The 26,897-nt window shown below is 45.8% G+C and overlaps 1 protein-coding gene across 1 annotated transcript in view; it reads right to left on the minus strand.

Annotated features, from left to right (window-relative positions):
* The window catches only part of rsph9 (radial spoke head component 9), a 60,348-nt gene extending 37,613 nt beyond the window's left edge, over nucleotides 1-22,735 (minus strand). Inside the window, exons 1-4 of the mRNA XM_060855805.1 lie at nucleotides 22,465-22,735; nucleotides 7,434-7,587; nucleotides 5,936-6,065; nucleotides 2,130-2,276 (exon numbers count right to left, since the gene is read on the minus strand). Coding sequence (XP_060711788.1) covers nucleotides 2,130-2,276; nucleotides 5,936-6,065; nucleotides 7,434-7,587; nucleotides 22,465-22,691 — 658 coding nt within the window. The 5' untranslated portion in view covers nucleotides 22,692-22,735. The remainder of the gene's footprint in view (nucleotides 1-2,129; nucleotides 2,277-5,935; nucleotides 6,066-7,433; nucleotides 7,588-22,464) is intronic.
* Between the last annotated feature and the right edge of the window lie 4,162 nt (nucleotides 22,736-26,897).

Below are 26,897 nucleotides of genomic sequence, written 5' to 3' on the forward strand. Positions count from 1 at the left end.
AATATTCCAATTGCGGTCTGACCAGGTCCTTATACAGGTCTCAGCAGTACTCTGGCATTCTTTGCTCTGGTATTCTAGCCCTCTTGAAATAAATGCTAACATTGTCTTTGCCTTCCTAACTGCCAAATGAACCTGCATGTTAACCTTAAGAGAATCCTGAACTTGGACTCCCAAGACTCTTTGTGCTTCAGATCTCTGAAGCCTTTCCCCGTTAAGAAGACAGTCTATCTCTTGATTCTTCCTACCAAGGCAAATAACCTCACACGTTCCCACACTGCATTCCATCTGTCTCTTCTTGTCCTGTCCAAGTCCTTCTGAAGCCTCCCTGCCCCCTTATCATTATCTGTGAAAGAAACTGAATTCTCTTTCTTTATAAGACCATTAGACTTAGGAGCAAAAGTCGGCCTTTCAGCCCATCAAGTCTGCTCTGCCATTCAGTGACATCATGGCCGATCTGATAATCCTCAACTCGACCTTCCTGCCTTTTTCCCATAACCACTGAGTCCCTTACTGATTAAAAACTTGTATCAGCCTTGAATATACTTAATGACACAACTGCAACAGCCTTTTGTGATAAAAGATTCCATAGGTTCACTACCTTCTGAGGGTAGAAGAAATTTCTCCTCACCTTTGCCTTAAATATCTGACACTATTCTGAGGTCTTGATCCCTGGCTTAGACTCCCTACAAGAGAAACCAACCTTTCTGCATCTATCCTGTTAAGTCTCTAAGAATCTTGCATGTTTCATTAAGGTCACCACCCATTCTTATATGTTCCATCAAGTGTGGGTCCAATCTGTTCAACCTTTCCTCATAGGCCAGTCCCTCTATATCTACTATCAGTCTCGCAAACATTCTCTGTACTGCCTCCAATGTCAGTACGTCTTTCCTTAGACAAAGGACCCAAAACTGTTCACAGTATTTTAGCTATGGTCTGACTAATGCCATATATAGCTTTAGCAAAGTCTCCCTATTTTAACATGCCATTCCTTTTTAAATAAGGCCAATGTTCCAGTTGCCTTCCCTGTTATCTGCCAAATTTAGATGCTAGCTTTTTATGATCATTGACGGAAACTTCCAAATCCCTCTATTCTGCAGTCTTTCCCAATTTGAATAATATTCAGCTCCTTTAATCTTCCTGTGAAAAAGCATAAATTCAGTTTCCTACATTATACTTCATCTGCCAGCTTTTTACCCACTCACTTAACCTGTCTATATTTCTCTCCAGGATTCTTTGACAACCTCACCAATTGCCTTTCCACCTATTTCTATGTCATCTGCAAACTTGGCAATGGTACATTCACTTTTATCATTCAAGTCATTAATACACAGCATATACTGACCTCTGGGCCAGAAAGCCTGGATTCAAGTCTGATCTTCTCTAAAAGTACATCTAACTGGGTATTTTGTGAATTTGTTGGTGGTTTTATTTATATTAAAGCAAAGAGCTTCTTCCCCGTGGAATGGTTAGCTTCTGGGCATGGAAATGTAGAAACTGCTGTTTGAGCTAACCTATTGATTTACAATAAAATCTTTGTAAATCCCTGACAATCTTTTGCTGATTAATTCAACACCTGGGTTTCAGTCTCTTAAACAGGTTAGGTAGATCTTTGTTTGACAAAAGTTATGGGTCGTGGGGACGGTCAGAAAGGTCGAATGAGGTCACAGTCAATTCCGCTGTAATCTTATTGACCATGGAGAAAGGCTAGATGGGCCAAACAGTCTATTCCTGCTCCAATTTCTATGATCTTAGAAAATGGCTGATTTATATCTTAACTTCATTTATCTGCCTCAGCCTGCTTCTAGTCTATTAATTTCACTTTTTAAAATTCCAATTGATTCCCAGTCTCAACAGTTTTTCAGTAAAGTTCTACATTTCCAATATCCTTTTTGTGAAGAAATGCTTTATAACCTTACACCTGAAATTCTCAGCTTAACTTTAAGGTTATTCAGGATTGCTCAACTGCAGGAATTATTTTTTTTCTGACCCTATCGAATGGTTTAGTAATGTTAAGCACCTCAGTTGGATCACCCTCTTTATCAAGAGGGCACAAAACTAATCTGTATAGCCTGTTTCCATAATTTAATTCTTTCAGCTCCATAGATTTGGAAGACGTTTCAGTGATGTACCTTTTAACTCGTCATCTTCAAGAGAATTGAGAAAGTCAATTGAATCCTCCAAATTGGCTTGCACCAGCTGTGACTTCTTCTTCAGTATGACAGGCTCAGTGAAGTGAAGATAGGATTGCAACTTCCCAGCTTCGGTAACCGACAAACCTGAGGGTAAATGCAAGGTGGACAATGCTATTAAACTGATAGCACCACTGTGAAATATTCTTTGCAGATGGAATCACTGAATAACTCACCAAGCAAGAGGTTGCATCTGATTTTGCCTCCTTTGAACTATAACTACATTTATTTTTGTTTCAGTTCAACTCACATAAAAATCCCACAGCTCCCTCATTTAGCAATCAAACTACCCCAATGATTCTGCATTAGTACAGTTTCAGTCTTTTACTCTTGGGACACATGAATTCCAGGGTATAATGAGTCAATGCTAAAAATATTAATAGTGGCACTGGAACTACGGTCTTCTAACAGGCCTTAGAGGCATGGTGGAAGTCATAAACCAAGCCTATACCTAGCGCAAGACATCTGTGTTGCGAAGGGAGGTTGAGAGTCTGTGACTGTTCAAAGAGAAGATAGAGATTATTCAAATATGCAGAATACTCAAGGTAAGAGATGGGCTGAATAGAGTTAATATGTTTCATTCTCACAAACTTAGGGATTGAAGCTTAGAAGAGCAGGCATAATTTTAAAGTGAAAGGCAGAATGTTTACAGGGGATTTGAGAGGAAAAAACGTTTTTACAAAGAGGGTGATGGGGATCTGGAATGCATTGCATGGAAGGGTAGTTGAGGTGTGAAACCTCACAACATTTAAAAGTACTTGGATGAGCCCTTAAAGATTACAGGCGTAGCATGGCAAAGTGGGAATGGTGTCAGTTGTGGTGTAATGTTTGTGGTGCAGACATGGACCAAATAACCTCCTCTGTAATAGATGATTCTATGATTCTGGGGACATTATCAAAAGCAGTTGAAGAAACTATTGCAAACAGAAACATGCAATCCAGAATAGAAATATTTATAGATGCTGGAATCTTATTTAGAAACTAAAAATGCTGAAAATCACAGCGGGTCAGGCAACATCTATGGAAAGAGAGCAATTAATGTTTTGAATCTAGACGACTCTTCATCGAAGCTGGACTAGATAAGGAGGCTACCTAGTTGGGACTAAGGGAGAGTAGCATAGTAGGTAGGTACCTTAGAGTTATAATTTTGATGGACCTTTAAGGAAAGCAATAAACTTTTCTGAAATCTTTTCATGGAGGTGTGGGAAAGACTTTAGTTGGGGGGGGGGGGCGCAATGACTTTGCGGATTCCACCTCTAGTTTCCAGTGGTGCTAATGAGATTTACATTGATTTCTGAAGGCTGGCAGCAATGTTGTCTGTAACCTATGCAACCCTAAAACGTTTTCCATTGGTATCAATTAGTAACTCGTGAGTCTCACAGAGCTGCCTGCCCACAGGAACTGACCTAAGAAGCGTGCCATCTAAGCAACAGCCCACCAGGGGCCAGTCACATACGTGTTGAAGAGATTGTGTCAGAGGAGATAATTCCTGATAGGACAATCAGCTATGGGGCATGAATAGGTCTGGCTGAGTGGCCGTTTTCCTACTTTGCTTGGTTGTGGAGAAGTTGAAAGTCCAGGTAGAATCTCTCCAAGGACCTAGGACATTACCTCATACAATACAATAGTCAATATTATGGCATCATTTATATTGACAATAGCAACAATATAAACACTTCCTGCCTTTCTTTTGGCTATAGACACCTTGAATCTTTACATTTTGTACAGTAAAACAGCTCCAATAATTTTAATGCTTCTTCAACAGCATGTCCCAAATCTGTGAAACTACCACCTAAAATAACCAAGGTAGCAGACACATAGAATATCCAGTATAACTCTCATACTAACAGCTACCCAAAAATATGTGGAAAATTGTCCAGGTACAAAATCAGGACAAATCCAACCCAGCCAATTACCACTCATCAGGCTACCCTCAATCATGAATACAGTGCTGCAAGATGTCATCAACAGTTCTATCAAGCACAATTGCTCACCAACATTCAGTTCAGGTTCCGGCAGAGCACTCTGCTTCTGATCTCATTATAGCCTTGGTCCAAACATAGATTAAAGAGCTGAATTCCAGAAGTGAGGGGAGAATGACTGCCTTTGACATCAAGACCATGTTTGACCGAGTGTTGCATCATACAGTCACAGGGGTCTACAGCATAGGAAAAGACCCTTCAGCACCTTGTGTCTGCACCAGTCAAGAACAACTACCTAAGTAATCCAATCTAATCTAATCTAACTATTCTATCACATTTTCAATACTTGGCCCCTAACACTGCATGCCTTCACATTATAAGTACATAGGCAAATACTTTGTAAATGTTATGAGGTTTTCTGCCTTTATACCTTACGGGCAGTGAGTTCCAGATTCCAACCACCCTCTAGGTGAATTTTTTTTCCTGACATCCCTTCTAAACCTCCTGTTGTTTACCGTAAATTTATATCCCCTGGTCACTGATACTTCCACCAAGGGTGAATGTTCCTTCCTGTCTAACTTTCTATGCCCTTCAAAATTTTATACATCTCAATTGTGACTCCCCCCAGCCTCCTCTGCTCCAAGGAAAACAACGCCATTTTAGATATTTTCTAACCAACCTGTTTCGAGACATAATTACACACCTCTGAAGCAGGTGAGATTTGAAGCTGGGACAACCCTGATCCATCAGATCTCCCTTAATAACTTTAAAAAAAGCAGGAATCAATGGGAATCAGGGAATGTTCCCAACTGGTTGGAGTCACATAGGAAGATGGCTGTGGTTGTTGGAAGTAAACCATCTCAGCTCCAAGACATGTCTGCAGGAGTTTCTCAAGGTAGTGTCCAAGGCCAAACCATCTTCAGCTGCTTCATCAATGGCCTTCCCTCCATCACAAGGTCAGAAGTGGGGATGTTCCCTATTGATTGCACAATGTTCAACACCATTCTCCGATACTGAAGCAGTCCATGTCCAAACGCAGCAAGATCTTGACAATATTCAGGCTTGAGCTGACAAGTAGTAAGTAACATTCATGCCACAAAAATGCCAGGCAGTGACAATCAAGAAAGAATCTAACCATTGTCCCTTGTCATCACTAAATCCCCCCACTATTAACATCTGGGGCAGGACTAGTCATAAAAGTACTGCGGCTACAAGAAGACGTCAGATGCAAGGAATCTTGAAGCAAGTAGCTCACGTCATGACTCTTCAAAGCCTGAACACAATCTACGTGGTACAAGTCAGGAGTGTGATGGGATGCCCCCCATTTGTCTGCATGAGTGCAGCTCCAACAACACTCAAGAGGTTTGATTGGCACCAAATCCACAAACATTGACTCTCTCCAGCACAGACACTCAGTAGCAACAGTATGCACCATCTACAAGACGCATTGCAGAAATTCATTAATGCTACTTTGACAGCACCTTCCAAACCCATGACCACTTACACTGAGAAGGACAAGGACATGGGAACACCATCACCTGGAATTTCTCCTCCAAGTCACTCACCATCCTGACTTGGAAATATATCACTGTTCGTTCACTGTCACCAGATCAAAACCCTGGAATTCCCTCCCTAACACATTGTGGGTGTACCTACAGCACATGGACTGTAGTGTTTCAAGAAAGCAGTTCACCTTCTTAAGGACAAATAGGGATGAGCAATGAATACTGGCCAGCCAGCCACATCCACATCCCATGACTGAATTAAAAAACAATGTTTGACTTCATTCCACCAAGTGAAATTTAAACTTTAAAGACTAGTTACCTCCAAAACTCCTGTTCTTGTGGATTTGCTCAAGAGGCGTCTTGATAAAAGCACCCCTGGGAACTATTGCAGCTTCTCTGTTTATTTGTTCAATTGTAGCTGTCAAGCGTTCTTCCTCTTTTACCTTTAGCTATAACAGAAATACATGTAGATTTTTTAAAAACCCTGATGATCATAAATTACAATTTTTGTTCATCAATCATGTCTGTCTTTGTTGACTTCTGCTGATATCTTGTCTCTGAGACCATTGAATATTCTCATTTACTAACCTCCAAGCGGCCACCTGACTGTATTTCTGATTCCAGACCAGAGCCTGAGTCTGCTAATCAGCTGCCACTGGATGTTAGGAGTTATTCAACCTATCTCCCCACAGCTCACCATCGCTTCCCTCTCCCATTTCACAGTTGGTAGCTGATACTTTGATCATCATGGTCCTGCAGTCTGCAATTCTCTTTCTAAACCCCTCTGCTTTGTGATTTCTTCCTTCTTCAGTGGTAACGCCAGTGGATGCACAATCCGAAACCTCAGGCCCTATGTCCTGGGGATATGGATTTGAACACCGTCATGGCAACAGTGAAATTTGAATTAATTACATTCTGGATAAAAAGACCTGGCCTAATGGTGGCTATGTAACCATTGGGAATTGATGTAATAAACTATCTGGATCACTCATGCCTTTTAGGGAAGGAAATCTGCTGTCCTTACCTGGTCTGACCATCGTATGACTCCAGCCTTGTAGCAATGTTGTTGTCTCCTAACTGTCCTCTGGGCAATTAGGAAAGGCAATAAATTCTGGTCTAACCGCATTCCACGAACAAAAAGTCTGTTGAAAAATCTGCAGAATCCATCTATCTGACTATTCTTTTGGTCATTCCCCCATCCCCTTTTTAAGCACCTGATGACATTTTGCTGTGTCTGAGGTGCTACACCAGTAGAATTTCTTCTTTATTATTCTCCAACTTTCTTTCACATCTTTCCCTGAATATAAGTGTTCAATGGTTGGTGACTGCCATCAAGTACGACTTGTTTGTTAATTTGTTAATGGTTGAGTACAGAAACTGAGAGTTTGTCTGATTGTGAAATGCATCAGCAACCTCCACATGAGCAGTTTCCATCAAAAGTGGGAATCCGATTCAAAAGCTGATTTTAGTTAATTTTCCTTCGTACATGGGCTTTGGGTGTTCTTGGAAAGGCTGACATTTCTTGTCCATCACTAAATTGCCCTTGATCTGATTGCTCTCTGATATGGCCTAGAGAGCTAGTCAACAGTCAACCTGAATCGAGAGTCACATGGAGGCCAGACCAGATAGGGATGATCAGATTTCCATTCCTAAAGGACATTTATGAACCAGATGAGTTTTTAATGCTAATCAACACTGGTTGTATGGACACCATTAGACATGCCATTTTTTGATTCCAAATTTCACAGAATTCAAATTGCACAGTGTACCACAGAGAATTACCATGTTGCTGGTTCAAGTCAAACTCATACACTAACCTCCAAACTGGCCATTTCTTCATCACTTTTCTTAACCGCTATGGTGTCGTACTCATGAGAAGGATCACCCATGAAACGACCTTTAACCCGCATTGATCTCTCTATCATCTCATCTGTTGCTGGGGGAAGTAATTTCCAATCCATGCAGTTTAAACTGTGTAAAAAAGGAAAATACCACCTTTTATTTCTTTAGGTGAGATGAATATAACAAAACAGAATGTCACTCTAACCACTGTTGGACTTGTCGTTGTCACATGGAGCTTTATTTAAGACGTTGTTAATCCTACCTCACATTAGATTGTGAGAGACCTCTCATTATTTCAGAATTTTTATATTGCACAAAACTAGGAAATCTCCTAAAATACTGCAAGATTGCTATCAACAATATTGTTTTTCATACTAACGTGTTTAATTTTGTCTGATCCATTAAGAACACTTCTCAGGAACTAGACATTCCCTTAGCTCAACTGAAAGTCAAGTTTTTAAAAAATCATTCGTCAGGCATGGCTATCTGAAGTATGAAAGGAATATTCTGGGCTGAAGGACTTGTAGTATTATTAGTAGATTTTCTCGATCTATTCAAAATCGTAAATTTGTGCAAAGTATGCTGTATTAGGAACTTTAAATACTGTGGTATTGCTGGCAGTAAATGAAAGACTATGATGTTACTGATGGTTAGTCTTTGGAAAGCACTGGCAAAGTGTAGGACACTGGAAAGTAAAGTGTGAGAGAGGCCAGACAGAAACCTGGGAGGATGTCTGGCTAGACAGCAGTTGTCCGAGGAAAGAGTTGAGGATATAGGAGAAGGATGGTTGAAGTAGATTGCCACGGAAGAAAGTGATCGACGGGAACAGTGAGTAGTTTGAGGAGGATGTCACTGGTTATGAGAATGAACTGCTAACCTGGAGCATCATTCCTGAGCGAATTTGAATTTTCCTTGGGGCTAGTTGAACAGCCTCAAATAATTAACCTTTGCTGTAAAAGTAGTAACTTTGAAAACAGAAACTAACTAAAAAAAATACTTGCAGAACAGAATGCTGTGGTACGCCATTCCCGGATATAGCGATCTCAATAGACAATTAACAATAGACAATAGGTGCAGGTGTAGGCCATTCTGCCCTTCGAGCCTGCACCACCATTCATTATGATCATGGCTGATCATCCTTAATCAGTATCCTGTTCCTGCCTTATCTCCATAACCCTTGATTCCACTATCCTTAAGAGCACTATCCAATCTCTCCTTGTGCATGCACAGAATACAACATCGTGGTATGCCGTTCCCGGAAACAGCAATCTCTATGTGCGCAGAACACAACGGCGTGGTACACCGTTCCCGGAAACAGCAATCTCTGCGTGCGCAGAAGACAATGGGACGGTACATTGTTCCTGCATACAGTGATCTCTGCATGCGCAGAACACAACAGCATGGTACACCGTTCCTGAAAACAGCAATCTCTGCATGCGCAGAACACAATAGTGTGGTACACCGTTCCCAGATACAGCGATTTCTGCTTGCACATGCACAGAACACAATGGTGTGGTACACTGTTCCCAGATACAGCGATTTCTGCTTGCACATGCACAGAACACAATGGTGTGGTACACCGTTCCCAGAAACAGCAATCCCTGCATGCACAGAATACAATGGCGTGGTACACCGTTCCTACATACAGCGATCTCTGCATGTGCATGCACAGAACACAATGACGTGGTACACCGTTCCCGGAAACAGCGACCTCTGCATGCACAGAACACAACGGCGTGGTACACCGTTCCTGCGTACAGCGATCTCTGCATGCGCAGAACACAATGGCGTGGTACACCATTCCCGGAAACAGCGACCTCTGCATGCACAAAACACAATGGCGTGGTACACCATTCCTGGAAACAGCAATCTCTGCGTGTGCAGAACACAACAGCATGGTACACCGTTCCCAGAAACAGCAACCTCTGCATGCGCAGAACACAACGGCGTGGTACACCACTCCCGGAAACAGCAATCTCTGCATGTGCAGAACACAACGGCGTGGTACACCGTTCCCAGGAACAGCGATTTCTGCGTGCGCAGAACACAACAGCATGGTACACCGTTCCCAGAAACAGCAACCTCTGCATGCGCAGAACACAATGGCTTGGTACACCATTCCCAGAAACAGCAATCTCTGCATGTGCAGAACACAACAGTGTGGTACACCGTTCCCAGAAACAGCGATCGCTGCATGTGCAGAATGCAATGGCGTGGTACACCATTCATGGAAACAGCGACCTCTGCATGTGCATAACGCAATGGCGTGGTACACCACTCCCAGAAACAGCAACCTCTGCATGCGCAGAACACAATGGCGTGGTACACCATTCCCGGAAACAGCGACCTCTGCATGCACAAAACACAATGGCGTGGTACACCATTCCTGGAAACAGCAATCTCTGCGTGTGCAGAACACAACGGCATGGTACACCACTCCCGGAAACAGCGATCTCTGCATGCGCAGAACACAACAGCATGGTACACCGTTCCCAGAAACAGCAACCTCTGCATGCGCAGAACACAACGGCGTGGTACACCACTCCCGGAAACAGCAATCTCTGCATGTGCAGAACACAACGGCGTGGTACACCGTTCCCAGGAACAGCGATTTCTGCGTGCGCAGAACACAACAGCATGGTACACCGTTCCCAGAAACAGCAACCTCTGCATGCACAGAACACAATGGCTTGGTACACCATTCCCAGAAACAGCAATCTCTGCATGTGCAGAACACAACAGTGTGGTACACCGTTCCCAGAAACAGCGATCGCTGCATGTGCAGAATGCAATGGCGTGGTACACCATTCATGGAAACAGCGACCTCTGCATGTGCATAACGCAATGGCGTGGTACACCACTCCCAGAAACAGCAACCTCTGCATGCACAGAACACAATGGCGTGGTTCACCGTTCCTGGAAACAGCGATCTCTGATTCCACATGCACAGAACACAATGGTGTGGTACACCGTTCCCGGATACAGGATCTCTGCGCACACAGAACACGAACTCGTGATACATCGTTCTCAGAAACAGCAATCTCTGCATGTGCAGAACACAACAGTGCGGTATGCCATTCACCGATACAGCGATCTCGGTGTGTGCATGCGTAGAACACAACAGCATGGTACACCGTTCCCAGAAACAGCGATCTCTGCATGCACAGAACACAACGGTGTAGTACATCGTTCCTGCATGCAGCGATCTCTGCATGCTCAGAACAGAATGGCATGGTACACCGTTCCCGGATACAGCGATCTCTGCATGCACCGAACACAATAGTGTAGTACATCGTTCCTGCATGCAGCGATCTCTGCATGCGCAGAACAGAATGGCATGGTACACCGTTCCCAGAAAAAGTGATCTCTGCGTGGGCAGAACATAATGGTGTGGTACACCGTTCCAGGATACAGCGATCTCTGCATGCACAGAACACAATGGTGAGGTACACTGTTCCCGGATACAGCGATCTCTGCATGCGCAGAACACCGTTCCTGCATACAGCGATCTCTGCTTGTGCATGCACAGACCACAATGTTGTGGTACACTGTTCCCGGAAACAGTAATCTCTGCAAGCGCAGAACATAATAGTGTGGTACACCGTTCCCGGAAACAGCAATCTCTGCATGCACAGAACACAACAGCATGGTATACCATTCCTGCATACAGCGATCTCTGCTTGTGCGTGCATAGAACATAATGGCGTGGGACACCGTTTCCGGAAACAGCGATCTCTGCATGCACAGAACACAACGGTGTAGTACACCGTTCCTGCGTACAGCGATCTCTGCATACGCAGAACAGAATGGCATGGTACACCGTTCCCAGAAAAAGCGATCTCTGCGTGCGCAGAACACAACGGCGTTGCACACCGTTCCCAGAAACAGCAATCTCTGCATGCGCATAACACCGTTCCTGCATACGGCGATCTCTGCATGTGCAGAACACAACGGTGTTGTACATCATTCCCGGAAACAGCAATCTCAGCGTGCGCAGAACACAACGGCATGGTACACTATTCCTGCATACAGCGATCTCTGCTTGTGCATGCACAGAACATAATGGTGTGGTACACCGTTTCCGGAAACAGCAATCTCTGCATGCGCAGATCACAGTGGTGTGGTGCAGCGTTCCCAGAAACAGCGATCTCTGCATGCGCAGAACACCGTTCCTGCATACAGCAATCTCTGCTTGTGCATGCACAGAACACAATGGCGTGGTACACCGTTTCCGGAAACAGCAATCTCTGCATGCGCAGATCACAGTGATGTGGTACACCATTCCCGGAAACAGCGATCTCTGCATGCACAGAACACAACGGTGTAGTACACCGTTCCTGCATACAGCGATCTCTGCATGCACAGAACACAATGACGTGGTACACCGTTCCCAGAAACAGCAATCTCTGCATGCGCAGAACACCGTTCCTGCAAACAGCGATCTCTGCCTGTGCATGCACAGAACACAATGGCGTGGTACACTGTTCCTGGAAACAGTAATCTCTGCATGCGCAGAACACAATGGCGTGGTACACTGTTCCCAGAAACAGCAACCTCTGCATGCACAGAACACAATGGCACGGTACACCGTTCCTGCACACAGCGATCTCTGCTTGTGCATTCACAGAACACAACGGCGTTGTACACCATTCCTGCATACAGCAATCTCTGCATGTGTGGCACTCCATTCTTGGAAACAGCAATCTCTGCATGCGCAGAACACAACGGTGTGGTACACCATTCCCAGAAATGGTGATCTCTGCATGCGCCGAACACAGTAGTGTGGTACGCCATTCCTGGATAGAGCAATCTTTGTGTGCACAGAACACAACGGTGTTGCACACCATTCCCAGAAACAGCAATCTCTGCATGCACAGAACACGACGGCATGGTACATCATTCCTGCATACAGCGATCTCTGCTTGTGCATGCACAGAACATAATAGCGTGGTACATCGTTTCCGGAAACAGCAATCTCTGCACGCGCAGATCACAGTGATGTGGTGCAGCATTCCCAGAAACAGCGATCTCTGCATGCGCAGAACACCGTTCCTGCATACAGCGATCTCTGCGTGCGTAGAACACAATGACATGGTACACCATTCCCAGAAACAGCGATCTCTGCATGCGCAGAACACCATTCCTGCATACAGCAATCTCTGCATGCGCAGAACACAATGACGTGATACACCGTTCCCAGAAACAGCAATCTCTGCATGCGCAGAACACCGTTCCTGCATACAGCGATCTCTGCTTGTGCATGCACAGAACACAATGGCGTGGTACACTGTTCCCGGAAACAGTAATCTCTGCATGCTCAGAACATAATGGTGTGGTACACCGTTCCCGGATACAGCGATCTCTGCATGCACAGAACACAATGGCGTGGTTCACCATTCCTGCATACAGTGATCTCTGCATGCGCAGAACACAATGGTGTAGTACACCGTTCCTGCATACAGCGATCTCTGCATGCGCAGAACACAACGGTGTGTTTCACCATTCCCAGAAACAGTGATCTCTGCATGCGCAGAACACAAAGGCGTGGTACACCGTTCCCGGAAACAGCAATCTCTGCATGCGCAGAACACAACGCTGTAGTACACCGTTCCTGCATACAGCGATCTCTGCGTGCGCAGAACACAATGGCGTGGTACACTGTTCCCAGAAACAGCGATCTCTGCATGCGCAGAAGACAACGTGGTACACCGTTCCTGCATGCAGCGATCTCTGCATGCGCAGAACACAACGGCGTGGTACACTGTTCTTGGAAACAGCGATCTCTGCCTGCGCAGAACACAACGGTGTAGTACACCGCTCCTGCATGCAGCGATCTCTGCATGCGCAGAACAGAATGGCATGGTACACCGTTCCCAGAAAAAGCGATCTCTGCATGCGCAGAACATAATGGTGTGGTACACCATTCTCGGAAACAGCTATCGCTGCCTGTGCATGCACAGAACACAAGAAACTGTCTTTCTTGGGCTTTTTTTGTAAACATCATCCAGATGATAAAAACGGCTATACCTGCTGTTCTGAGAGAGACGGTGTGGTCAAGTCTTGCGGTTAGGGTGAAATCACGCTGCCTCTCCCAAAAGCTTTTGATTTAATAAATTTGATTGACTTGCTTCTAAATTTGAGTTTTATTAATTTTACTACAACAAATTGGCGGTGTGAGCAGAGTCCTGTTCACTGTCTTGGGTAAGGTGGCCACCTCCCAGGATTTGGGGCAGGATATCAGACAAAAGCAGGTCAAATTACAGAAGCTGTTGATCTGGTAAGAGTGAATGAGAGTGTTTGTTGTGTGGTCTTCAGGTTGAGTCATAATCAGTATGATTGTTTCTGTCTGAGATAAAGGCCTAGATTAAACAAGCGGGATACAGGGAAATGATCACTCCCTAAAACAGGCATCGCCGGACTCTGATAGGAACAATTCAGGGTGTGATGCAGCCGGTAGGAAAACACGCAGCCCTCGTGGCTGGTGGGCAAACGCGATCGGCCAACAGAGGATCTGTGAGTATAAACCTATCAGTGTTATGGCAGGACAGAGAGATTAATGGGGAATCCCGGGGTCTCTCATTAACCAGTATATGATAGACATTCTCTCGTTAGACAGATGACAAAGATTAGATGAGAACCATCCCAGACCCTAGATCAACAGCAAAATTGGCTCATGGACGAAAAGGAAGATAAGACCAAGAAAATAGGTGTCCTTTTGGCCCATCAATTGGCTGGCCTCATAGGTCAGACTTTGGAATCCACGAGGAAATGAACCAAGGAAAAACAAATACTTCAATCCCAACTAAGGGAACTGGAATAAAAAAATCAGTTCCTGGAGGATAGGCAGTGGGGTTCATTGCCACCTTATCATACCCAGAAGAGCCTGATCACCTCACCTGAACCATCGGAACACCCTTCCGAGGAAATTAACTTAGCCCCAGTAACTCGCAGTGGGGAAGGAACCAACACGTTTGCAAAATTTAAGCCGTTTACACCAGGTGAATTGCAGCAGATCCTAGCTTCCCTGGGTCACTTACCAGCCCGCAGTAACAATGCAAAGTTGTGGTTGAATTAGATACCATCTGGGTGGGCCACCAATACATTTAAGGGATATCCACCAACTGGTGCGGGCTGCTTACCCTCGGGACAATTGGCGTCTAGTATTTGACGGGTCTGACATAGCTGATGCCCCACAGCAACAAAGTCAAGATGATAGGAGAGGCAGACGGACCAGGGTACTCCTATTAAAGCAGATATAGAGGACCAGCACAAGCCCTTCGGCAGACTTAAGGCCGAAATCCAGCGTGTTCCGGGGAAACTGCCCATCAATGGGGCACAAATAACATCAAACAACAGAAGGGGGAGGGCATTTCTGAATATGGGGAATGACTCTTTCGGGTCTACCAAGTATTCTCAGGGATTCCCCAGACAGGTTGCTCTGACCGGGCACTTATTGAGGTTTTCAAGGACAGGCTCTCTCCCACACACGAGGCAGTCTTTAAATGGGGGTGATTGTTCTCCAAGACTATGACACCCTGGTAGAATGGATAACAGGCATTAAGAACGACACAGGAGGAAAACCTTCTGGGCGCGTAAAGCAGGAAAACCTAGCCGCCGTCAGAAAGACAAAATCCAGACCCACGTGTCACAACTGTGGCAAGATAGGCGACATTGTCTGGGATTGTAGGGGAAGGAAACAGAACGGGAAGCCCACTTCTGTCTGTCACTACTGTGGCAATAGGGGCCACTCTGAAGACACTTGTTTGGGAACCAACAAACACCAAGAATACATTGGACTGAGGTGCGGCAGCCCCCATGGGTAGAGGTGATAAGGAGAGAAGGACTTATGTGTCTGCAATGGTAGGGGGCAGACAGTGTGAGATGCTAGTGGACACAGGAGCCTCCATATCTATTACTGACCTACTCTTGCCCATAACTAACAAAATTATTTATGTGAAAGGGATTAATGGACAATGATCCCCTGCATACTTGAGTGAGACCCGTCTAGTAGAAATCAATAACCTGTATATTCCAATGCAATTTTATGTGCGTAAAAATAATGAAGGAACTATTATGGGAAATGATTTAATGAATGAGTACATAGCCCTTATAAACTGTGGAAAGGGTGAATTAACCTGGCCCCATCCCGATGGGAGAAAGGAAATATTGGAGACTTATGCAAGCCACTTGAGCACTGTCCAAGTCTCCTCCTCTATGGGACATGATTGGCAGCTAGAGGATAATGGCTTTGGTGCGTTATGCACCTCTGGCCTAGGGGTATGGGCGGAGACGTAGTTAGATACTGTTTGATTAAAATCGACCCCATAGTCGTGGAGGGTCTGGAACACATGCCACACCGCCAATACCCCATAAAACCTGAAGCCAGAAGGGCAGTTGTGGAAACTGTGAAAGGATTGGTGGAGAGGAGACTTCTCCGAGAGACTACCAGCACTATTAATTCCCCCACATGGCCGGTCAGTAAACCTGACGGAAGATACCGTCTCACAATTGATTACACCGCCCTAAACAGGATCACTCCTAAATTACACCCTATAGTCGCCAGTCCATCCACAATCTTAAATGGACTCTCCCTGACCCACAAAATCTTTACTGTACTGGATTCTGCGAATGGATTCTAGTCTATTCCCCTCCATTGTGACTCCCAAGATAAGTTTGCATTTACCATCAGGGATAAACAGTATACTTGGACCAGACTTCCCCAGGGATTCCAAAATAAGCCAGCCATCTTTCACCATGTAATGAGTGAGGTACTTAGGGAGATCAACCTGCCCCACGGCACTACGATACTCCAATATATCGATGACATCATTCTGGCTTCTGAATCCAAACCAAGAGATCAGGAGGCACTATGCTTAGTCCTGAAGCACTTGCAGGATAGAGGGTTAAAAGCCAGTCCAAAGAATGCTCAAATTGGGAAAACTAAAGTTCTTTACTTGGGACATTTAATTTCCCAAGGCACGAAAGAAATGCCTGCAGACAGGAAGACAGCTATATAACAGATGCCACAGCCCGAGACAGTCCGTGGTGTGAGAGAGGTCCTGGGCTTGTTTTGTAATCGCACGTCAGGGTGGAATGCTGGAACCAGCGAATGTTCCCATTCCCTCCAGTGGCCGATAGTTTCTTTCTGGAAGTATTCTGAGCCTTGAGGTTGTCAATGTAATTACAGGTAAAATGACTACCTGAGGACTTATAATGGTACTTATTTTGTCTGTGGTCTCAAGGCCTACCCTTGCTACCTTGCCTATGCGGATCTTTTTGTTCGCCATTACAGCTCCCTCCGCCTTCATCCCAACCTACACCTACTTCGATCCAAACGGTTCATCACTGAGACTTCTTTATGATCACCTTCCCCGCCTTGGGGACTGCTGAGGCTGCTAAGGAAATGATCAATATGGCCTCAACCTTGGACAGTCTGGTTAATGAGACTGCCGATGGCTTTGCCATCTCCGAGGTGTCAGCTGAGGTTTTTGCCACCTGTCCTGTTGCATTGCAGAACCTTTGGCCCTTAACTATTTGCTAGCAGCACATAGCCCTGCACATACAATCCGGACACCTCGGACAATCTAGCTAACCTAGCGAATCACATCCGCCTGGATGCTGATAAGAACAAGCAGGAAAGGAAACAGTTTCATGATTATAATCCCCCGGAGTGGCTAGGATGGTAACAAGGCGGATCTTGGGGCTTGTACCTTTTGCATGCCATCATCATATTCATTGTTATTGTCATCACTTGTTGCATTGTTATGGCTGTCCTTAACAGAACTCTGTGGGAAGCTAGGGACGTGATTGCTGGGCTCCCGTTGAGAAATTTGTATCACTGATAGTCACAGAGGAGGTGCCAGAAGACTGGAGCTTGCCTAACATGGTATCATTATTTAAGAAAGGTGGTAAGGATAAGTCAGGGAACTATAGACCGGTGAGCCTGACGTCGGCGGTGAGCAAGTTGTTGGAGGGAATCCTGAGAGACAGGGTTTACAAGTATTTGGAAAGGCAAGGACTAATTAGGGATAGTCAATATGGCTTTGTCTGTGGGAAATCATGTCTCACAAACTTGATTGCATTCTTTGAAAAAGTAACAAAGAAAACTGATGAGGGCAGAGCGGTGGACTTGATGTCTATGGACTTCAGTAAGGCATTCAACAAGGTTCCCCATGGAGACTGGTGAGAAGGTTGAATCTCATGGAATACAGAGAGAACTAGCCATTTGGATACAGAACTGACTCGAAGGTAGAAGACAGAAAGTGATGGTGGAGGGCTGTTTTTCAGACTAGAGGCCTGTGACCAGTGGAGTGTCACAAGGATCGGTGCTGGATCTACTGCTTTTCGTCATTTATATAAAAAATTTGGGTAGGAGGTAAAGTTAGTAAGTTTGCAGATGACACCAAAGTTGGAAGTGTAGCAGACAGCGAAGAAGATTACCTCAGAATACAAAGGGTTCTTGATCAGATGGGCCAATGGGCAGAAGGAGTTTAATTTAGATAAATGTGAGGTGCTCCATTTTGGGAAAGTAAATCTTAGCAGGACTTATACATGTAATGGTAAGGTCCTAGGGAGTGTTACTGAACAAAGAGACCTTGGAGTGCAGGTTCATAGCTCCTTGAAAGTAGAGATACAGGTAGATAGGATAGTGAAGAAGACGTTTGGTATGCTTTCCTTTATTGGTTAGGGCATTGAGTATGAGAGGTCATGTTGTGGCTGTACAGGACATTGGTTAGGCCATTTTTGGAATACTGCGTGCAATTCTGGTCTCCTTCCTATCGGAAGGATGTTGTGAAACTTGAAAGAGTTCAGAAAAGATTTACAAGGATGTTGCCAGGGTTGAAGGACTTGAATTATGGGAAGAGGCTGAATAGGCTATGGCTATTTTCTCTAGAGCACCGAAGGCTGAGGGGTGACCTCTTAGAGGTTTATAAAATAACGAGGGGCATGGATAGGATAAATAGACAAAGTCTTTTCCCTGGGGTGGGAGAGTCCAGAACTAGGTGGCATACGTTTAGGGTGAGAGGGGAATGATATAAAAGGGACCTAAGGAGCAACTTTTTCACGCAGAGGGTGGGGCATGTATGGAATGAGCTGCCATAGGAAGTGGTGGAGGATGGTACAACTGCAACATTTAAAAGGCATCTGGATGGGAATACGAAGAGGAAGGGTATGGAGGGATATGGGCCAAGTGCTGGCAAGTGGGATTCGATTCATTTAGGATATCTGGTCGGCATGGACGAGTTGGACCGAAGGGTCTATTTCCATGCTGTACATCTCTATGACTCTCTGCTGCAGCACTACGGTATATCTCTGCAAAACAACTCACTTCTTACCTCTCCTCCATTTCCCATTCCAAAAATCTGCCTCAGGATACACAACACTGCTGATTAGAAATTTCTTCCTCATTATTGTTTGAGAGATGTGCATTCAACCCAGAATTATTGTAGGTCATGGCAAACTGCCAGAATCAGTGAGCCATATCGTCTATATTCTGTGGATGATATCATGGGGCCAGACAGGCTAAGCAATTTTTCCAGCATTTTGGGCTGACTAGTGCTACTAAAATAATCTCCATATAAAATAGTTCCAAATAGCTCTAATATAGGAAATATAACCAAATAAACATACTGATTATATTTGGCACCACAATCAAAAATGACATTTCTCACAGGACTTTGTCATCTTGGACAGCATCCATCATTTTGGCAATGTTTTGCCTAAAGCAGTGGGATATCAAAGTAACATCCTCGGCCCAACCATCCCCTGCTGCTTCATTATAAGATCTAAATGGGGATGCACCCCAATGATTGGGAAATGTTCAGCATTATTTGCAACTCAGATACTGAAGCAGTCCATGGCCATATGCAGCAAGATCTGGACAACATCCAAGAAAAGAGGCAAGTAATATTTGCACCATACACATTGCAATCAAATCCCACCAAAATGCAGATTAAAGTCATCTATAATAGATCTACTGCCTTTGTTACATGCTCTCATTATCTCCTGATTTAATCTCAGTCTAACTGAGTTGCTCCTGTTCGGAGGCCTATAGATTACTCCTCCCCGTGTCTTCTTTCCCTTTTTATTTCTTACCTCCAACCATGAGTTGAACATCTTCTGTTTCAAGTCCATTTCTTGCTATCGTACTTATTCCAATCTGTATCAACAATGCTATCCCACCATCTTTTCCTTCCTGCCTGTGTTATAGAGTAAAAAATGAGGTCTGCAGATGCTGGAGATCACAGCTGCAAATGTGTTGCTGGTCAAAGCACAGCAGGCCAGGCAGCATCTCAGGAATAGAGAATTCGACGTTTCGAGCATAAGCCCTTCATCAGGACCAGGCCAGGCCCCCTCAACACCTTAACTTTTCTCATTGTTTTGAGCAGATGTAAAATGGATATTCCATGAGTGAAGCAGCTGGTCAAAATCTCTTGGCTTTAAACAAAACAGAATTTACTTACAGAGTACCAAATGAAACACAAACAAAAGAGAACAGAATACAGAATAACTTTAGCTATCAGAAAACTCAACAGACTATCCCAACCTAATGATGCTGTTCCAAATTCCTGCAACAATCCCCATAAACACCACATGGCAAAAAAAGAAAAATCAAACACAGGGTCTTACAGTAGAGAGAGAGAGAGGGAGATGGCAGAGAGATTCAGCATGGAACACCTTCTTCCATGGAGCTGTGTCTTTGAACAGCAGCCTCAAAAAGAGATTACTCGCTCTGAACAGCCAAACTGCCAAAACCAAACCAAACCAGAGAAAAGCTGAGCTGGGAGAACAGGTCCCTCCTGTTTCACTGCACAAGTGTGTTTTAAAACTTCCTGAAAGCCTTATCTGATTGTTAACTTTGGCAATATTTATTAAATTTCGGCACCTCTGCATTAAGACCCCTCTGAAAAAAACCAAGAACAATATAACCTTGTGAAAGGAGCAGCATAGTCACACCTGTCCTTTCAAAACGTCACATACACCTGAATATTTGGTTTCCAACTTTAATCTACTTGTATTCATGTGTGCGTAATGGCTATAAGATTATACTTGTTAACATGTAATGTGTGATTAATTCATCCAGTTTGTTCTGAATAGTGTATGCATTCAAGCAAAGACTGATCAATTTGCTTTTTTACCAATATTTCCCTTTTTGACCCTATTTACTATGTACCATTATCCAAATAGCTGCCTATTAATGCTGTTATCTTCTCTTGCTTTGTAAGCCTACATTTCTCCTCTTCCAAACCTCCACCCATTAATCTCTATAGATAAAGTTATTCGACTCACCAGGACACTGGTCACTGCATGGTTGAAGTGAAGCTCATCCAGCTAAAACAGTTGCCTTCTACCCAGTGCTGGTGCCAGTGCCCCATGAACTGAAAGCCATTTGACACATGCCTTGACTTTATTTACCCTATGCCTCTGGCTCAGGTAGTAATCCAGTTCCAGTCATCCAGTTGGGAGTTCTGCTTTTCAATTTAGCTCCTAAACTATCAAAGTCTTTTAGCAAAACCTCTTTTCCAGTCTTAACAAGGTCATTGGCACCAATGTGGATGACAACTGCTGGATCACTCACCAAGTTCTTCTCCACCCCTAAGGAGATGTCCCTAATCCTGGCACTGGGCAGGTAACACAGTCTTCAGGATATTCACTCTTAGTTGCATTTAGTGTTTGAAGTATTCAGGATTCAAGAGTTAGTAGGGAGAATATGCATTGAGTCCCTCCCTGCAGGTGTTTTCTTTGCTCCAACCCAACAACCAAACCCCACCACAGCCCCCCCGTACCCTACTCTCCAACCCACTTCCGACCTACAGCCCAAACCACCCCCCAACATCTCAGGCAGCCCTACATCTACATACACAATCCAGTTGCCCCATGCATACACACACCCTTATACGCAAAACACCCATATCCTTCCACCCACCTATCCCTTTATACCCATACTCCACATCCCCATACCCTATAGCCACATAACCCTCACTCCCATACAGCCTCCATTGCTGAACACACCCAGACCTATACCCCAATCCCCCTCACATCCATACACACCTGTACCTCATACCTCACACCCCCATGGTCCAAACACCCAGACCACATATAATGCATCTGTACATCCACGTACCTCACTACATCCATACCCCAAATCCCCCTTCACACTCCAGGCACCCTATCTCATACTCCATTCTCCAATGTCACATCCCCATATCCCCTATTACCCCTACCCCCATATCCCACCTCCCCGCCCTTATATTCCCCCATCTACCCAAACTCCCCATATCCCCCCACATCCTCATCCCTCCGCCCCATCTCCATATCCTCACCCCCTCTCTCCCTACCCACATATCCCCTCACCCCCACCCTCATCTCCATATCCCCATCCCACATCTCCATATCCCCTACCCTTCCATTCCCCCATCATGATCTCTCTCTCATCATCCCCATTCTCCCCTCCCCCATCCCCAACATTCTCCCCTCCCCATCCCCAACATTCCCCCATTCTCCCCTTCCCCACCCCCAACATTCTCCCCTCCCCCATCATTCCCCCTCCCCCACTCACCCCTCCCCACTCCTCTATTCACCCCTCCCCCACCATTCCCCCTACCCCTCCCCCATCATTCCCCCTACCCCTCCCCCATCATTCCCCCTCCCCCACTCACCCCTCCCCACTCCTCTATTCACCCCTCCCCCACCATTCCCCCTACCCCTCCCCCATCATTCCCCCTACCCCTCCCCCATCATTCCCCCTCCCCCACCATTCCCCCCCACTCACCCATTCTCCCCTCCCCACCCCACCCCCCCATTCACCCCTCCCCCATCATTCCCCCTCCCCCACCATTCCCCCTCCCCCATCATTCCCCCTACCCCTCCCCCACCATTCCCCCCCACTCACCCATTCTCCCCCACCAATCCCCCTCCCCCTCCCCCCATCATTCCCCCTCCCCACCTCCCATTCTCCCCACCCCCACCCCCATCATTCCCCTCCCCCACCCCGGCCCGTTATACCTGTACAGGCTCTTCCTGCCCCTCAGCTCGTCCGTCTCCACTCCGATCACGATGAAGTAGTCGGCGGTCAGGCCCAGGATCTTGCCCCAGAAGTAGACCCGGCTGAACTTGTAGTTCTTCTTGACGATCTCCAGGGAGACCTGCAGCGTGGCCCTCTGCTCGGGGCTCAGCACCAGGCCGGTACTGGCCACCAGTGGCAGGTATTGGTGCAGGTACTCGGCCTGCATGGCGCCCGGGGCCCTGGGCAACTGGGTGGCTCCCCCGCGGGTCCCCGTATGTGCCCCCCTCCGCGGGTCCCCGTATGTGCCCCCCTCCGCCGGTCCCCGTATGTGCCCCCCTCCGCCGGTCCCCGTATGTGCCCCTGTGTGTCCCCCGCGAGTCCCCGTATGTGCCCCCCTCCGCGGGTCCCCGTATGTGCCCCTGTGTGACTCCCCCCGCGAGTCCCCGTATGTGCCCCCCTCCGCGGGTCCCCGTATGTACCCCTGTGTGCCCCCCTCCGCGGGTCCCCGTATGTGCCCCTGTGTGGCTCCCCGTCCGCGTGCCGGCTCCCGGTTGCCAGGGGCAACCCGCCTCTCCTCAGCGTCGCTTCCAAGGTTACTGTTGCCGGGTGACGCAAGGGTGAGAGGTCAATGCGGCAGCACCTCCCTCCCTCCCACTCCCCCACACCTCCCTCTCTCCACCAGGTAGGTGGCTGCTCTGTGGCTAGATGCTGCTCCTCTCTCTGTACACACTGTATGCTGTAAATACTTCGTGGTGATGGGGATCTCAGTTTCCCCATTGGAAAGTGTTAGCCAACTCTTGGATCCGGGCAACCTGCATCAGGAGACTACCACCTTTGGCTTACATCTGGGCAGCCCCCCCCCCCCCCCCAGCTTAACTCTATGTGGTTGTGTGTATTGGGGGCAGTGGTTGGAGCTAAGATGCTAGCTTTCTCCTCCTTGTTGAAAGAACCGCCACCAAACCAAGATTTTGACCTCCTCTGCCAGGCCCGATGGTGCATTTTGCACCCCTCACATTGAAAGTATCATCAGGAGTAGACCCTTCAAGACTGCCCTGCCTGCCACTCAATGCAACCATGGCTGACCATCCAACCTCTTTCCCACATAAACTTCCAACGTTTTAGCCCTAAGGACTTTACCTAACACCTTAGTGAAAACATTCAACCCTTTGGCCTCAACCTCTTTCTATTGCAGAAAGTTCCACAGGCTCATCGCTTTCTGAATGAGGGCATTTCTCCTCATCTTGGTCCTAAATGGTCTACCCCACATCCTTAGTCTATGACCTGTATTTCTAGACTGCCCAGTCATTGGCAACATCCTTCCTGCATTTACCCTGTCTCATCTTGTTAGAATTTTATAGGTTTATGTGAGATTCTGCCACGTTCTTCTAAACTTCAGTGAGTATAGAACCAACCAATCAAGTTTCCCATCATATATCTGTCCTGCCATCCCAGGAATCAGTCTAGTAATCACAGAAGCACACCTCTCAATGGGCATAATTCCCCCAACTATTTCAACAGTCGTCAAACAGAGCAATCAGACTGGCTCAGGCAGACTTGCCTCTCGAATGATGTATCCAGAGCCACGTGACCAGTAGGGTCTCAAAGCTCTTTGTACATACGATTTAGGGCCAGGAGTGGCCCACTCATCTAGCTGAACCTGCTGTGCACTTGTCGAGATCATGATTGATCTGATCATGGCTCCAACAATCTTTTCAACCCCGTATATCTTTAGATTTTTGGCCGTCTATCTAGCTCAGCCTCAAAAATACTCAATGACACTGCTATCCCAGTGCTCCAGGGAACAGAATTTAACAGACAAGGTGACCTTCTGAAAGATTAAAAAAAACTTCTCAATCCCCTCTTGAATGGGATGCTCTTATTTTGAAACTGCCTGGTTCCAGTTTCTCCCGTAAGAGGAACCATCAGCATCTAACCTGTCATTTCTCCTCAGAGACTTGTATGTTTCAGTAAGATGACCTGTCATTCTTCTAAACTCCAGTGGGTACCCACCCAATCTGTCCTCAAAATAGAACTCCCTCATCCTCTGAATCAGTCAAGTGAACATTCTCTGAACAGTTTCAAATGCTTTTCCAAGTAAGGAGACCAAAACTGTGCATAGTCCTCCCAAAGTGGCCTCACTAACATCCTGTACAACTGCAGCAAAGCTTTGTAAATTTTATATTTCCTTTGCCTTTCAATCAAGACCAATATTCAATTTGCCTTCCTAATCACTTGCTGTACATGCATACTAAAGTTTTGTGACTCACATACTAGAGCACCCAGATCCCTCTGTACCACCATGTTTGAAATCTTTCTCCATTTAAAAAGTATACTGCTTTTTTTTTAAGATTCCCTACAGTGTGGAAACAGGCCCTTCGGCCCAACAAGTCCACACCGACCCGCCGAAGCGCAACCCACCCATACCCCTACATATACCCCTTACCTAACACTACGGGCAATTTAGCATGGCCAATTCACCTGACCCGCACATCTTTGGACTGTGGGAGGAAACCGGAGCACCCGGAGGAAACCCACGCAGACACGGGGAGAACGTGCAAACTCCACACAGTCAGTCGCCTGAGGCGGGAATTGAACCCAGGTCCCTGGCGCTGTGAGGCAGCAGTGCTAACCACTGTGCCACCGTGCCCCCTCACTTATCCCTGTTATTTTTAACTCCTTCAGAAAACTGTAATACATTCGACAAACATTACTTCCTTGCCACAAGTCATTGTTAATTCTGTCTTACATAATTAAGATTTTCTAAGTGCCCTCCTGTAGACATTTTGAGAATAGATTCTAGAATTTCCTCATTAACTGATAGTAGGCCAGTTGGTTGGTAGTTTTCCTGCTTTCCGTCTCATTCGTTTTTTCTGAAAATAGGAATTAGGTTCATTCTTTTCCACTGTGATGGGAGCCTCCAGAATGTTTGCCTATCTCCTGCTTTGAAGATGCTTGCAAGTGTGAAATGAATGCTCACCTAGGAGATATTAGTCAATGCCACAGGAAAATGCAACATTATCAGTGGGTTAGTATGTGATCAATGGCTACAGCAGTTTGGCAACAAGGACAAACACCAAAGCAACAACCTGCAACTGACATCTGTTAACCACTTCATTAGCAGCAGGCATTAACCTTTCCCATTTAGCAACGGATTAGTTACCATTAGTTATCTACCATCTCATCTGGATGGAAGGATGCAGCAGTGAGAATCTGTAGTTTATTGCCAATCCCCAGCCACTGTATTGTCGTCTCAAATGACACATGTTAGCCGTGGTTCTATTTGGCTGAATTGCCCCAAATATCTGTGACTAAATTAATGGGTCGGGACTAATTGGTACAAACAAATGATCACGATGTTGAAATGCTGTTGAATGTCGATCCTGTTAAAGAGAAAAAGCGAAGGATGATCTGTGGTTAGCACTACTGCCTCATAGCGCCCAGGAGCCAGGTTCAATTCCACCCTTGGGTGACTCTCTGTGTGGAGTTTGCACGTTCTCTCTCTACCTGCATGGGTTTCCTCCCAGACTCAACGATGTGTGGGTTATATGAATTTGCCATAGTAAATTGTCCGTAGTGGCCAGGGGTGTGCAGGCTAGGTGGTTTGGTCATGGTAAAGCGATAGGGTAGGGATCTGGGTGGGATGCTTTTCGGAGGGTTGGTGCAGACTTGATGAGCTGAATGGCCTCTTTCCACACTGTAGGGATTCTATGATTTGTAACTCCAGCTGAGACTGTCCTGGTTTCCAGCCCCATTCCAGAGACCCAAGCACAAACTCTAGACTGACTCTCCAATCTGGCGCTGAGGGGAGCTGTTGATGGATACTGCGTTCAGCCAAGGCCCTGTTAGTAGTTAGCTGTCCTGTGGAGGTAAAAGATATTTTGTAGATAAGCAATGTCTCCTTAGTGTTTCAACCATTCCTGATCCCTCAACAAACACCCTGGGATGTAAGGCAATGAAGCAAATTCTCCCAAGTTCATTGTAAGAAAACTTGGGCTGCTACACAAGTCCAATTCATTCTCTTAATTCATTATTTGCAACTACCACCTCCGCAGTCAGTCTGTAATTTAACTCCTGAACCATCCTTCGCCTCAGACTATTCTAATCTTGTTATAAACACATTGCAATGTCTGTGTTTGTGGAACCTGCATGTTGTTTTCTCTTTTTATTAAAAAAAAAGTGTGCTTCCCCCATACTCCTGGCTTCCTAATTCCACATGTTGCTTTCTCAGCGTATCGGATGTCTGAACTCCATAATCCCTGTCTTTGATCCCTTTATGGATGGTCAATGCACCAAATCAACACCTACCATCTTGATGCCCATCACTTACCCGCATCATGCCCCTGCCATCAAAAGGCCTCATTTACTTTCTTGCTTAAATTAATAACATCTGTTCTACAATTACCACTTCAAATAGAGAGCAGTCAGCTTTCTT

This window comes from Hemiscyllium ocellatum, chromosome 3 (genome assembly GCF_020745735.1).
Source record: "Hemiscyllium ocellatum isolate sHemOce1 chromosome 3, sHemOce1.pat.X.cur, whole genome shotgun sequence".
Taxonomy (NCBI): domain Eukaryota; kingdom Metazoa; phylum Chordata; class Chondrichthyes; order Orectolobiformes; family Hemiscylliidae; genus Hemiscyllium; species Hemiscyllium ocellatum.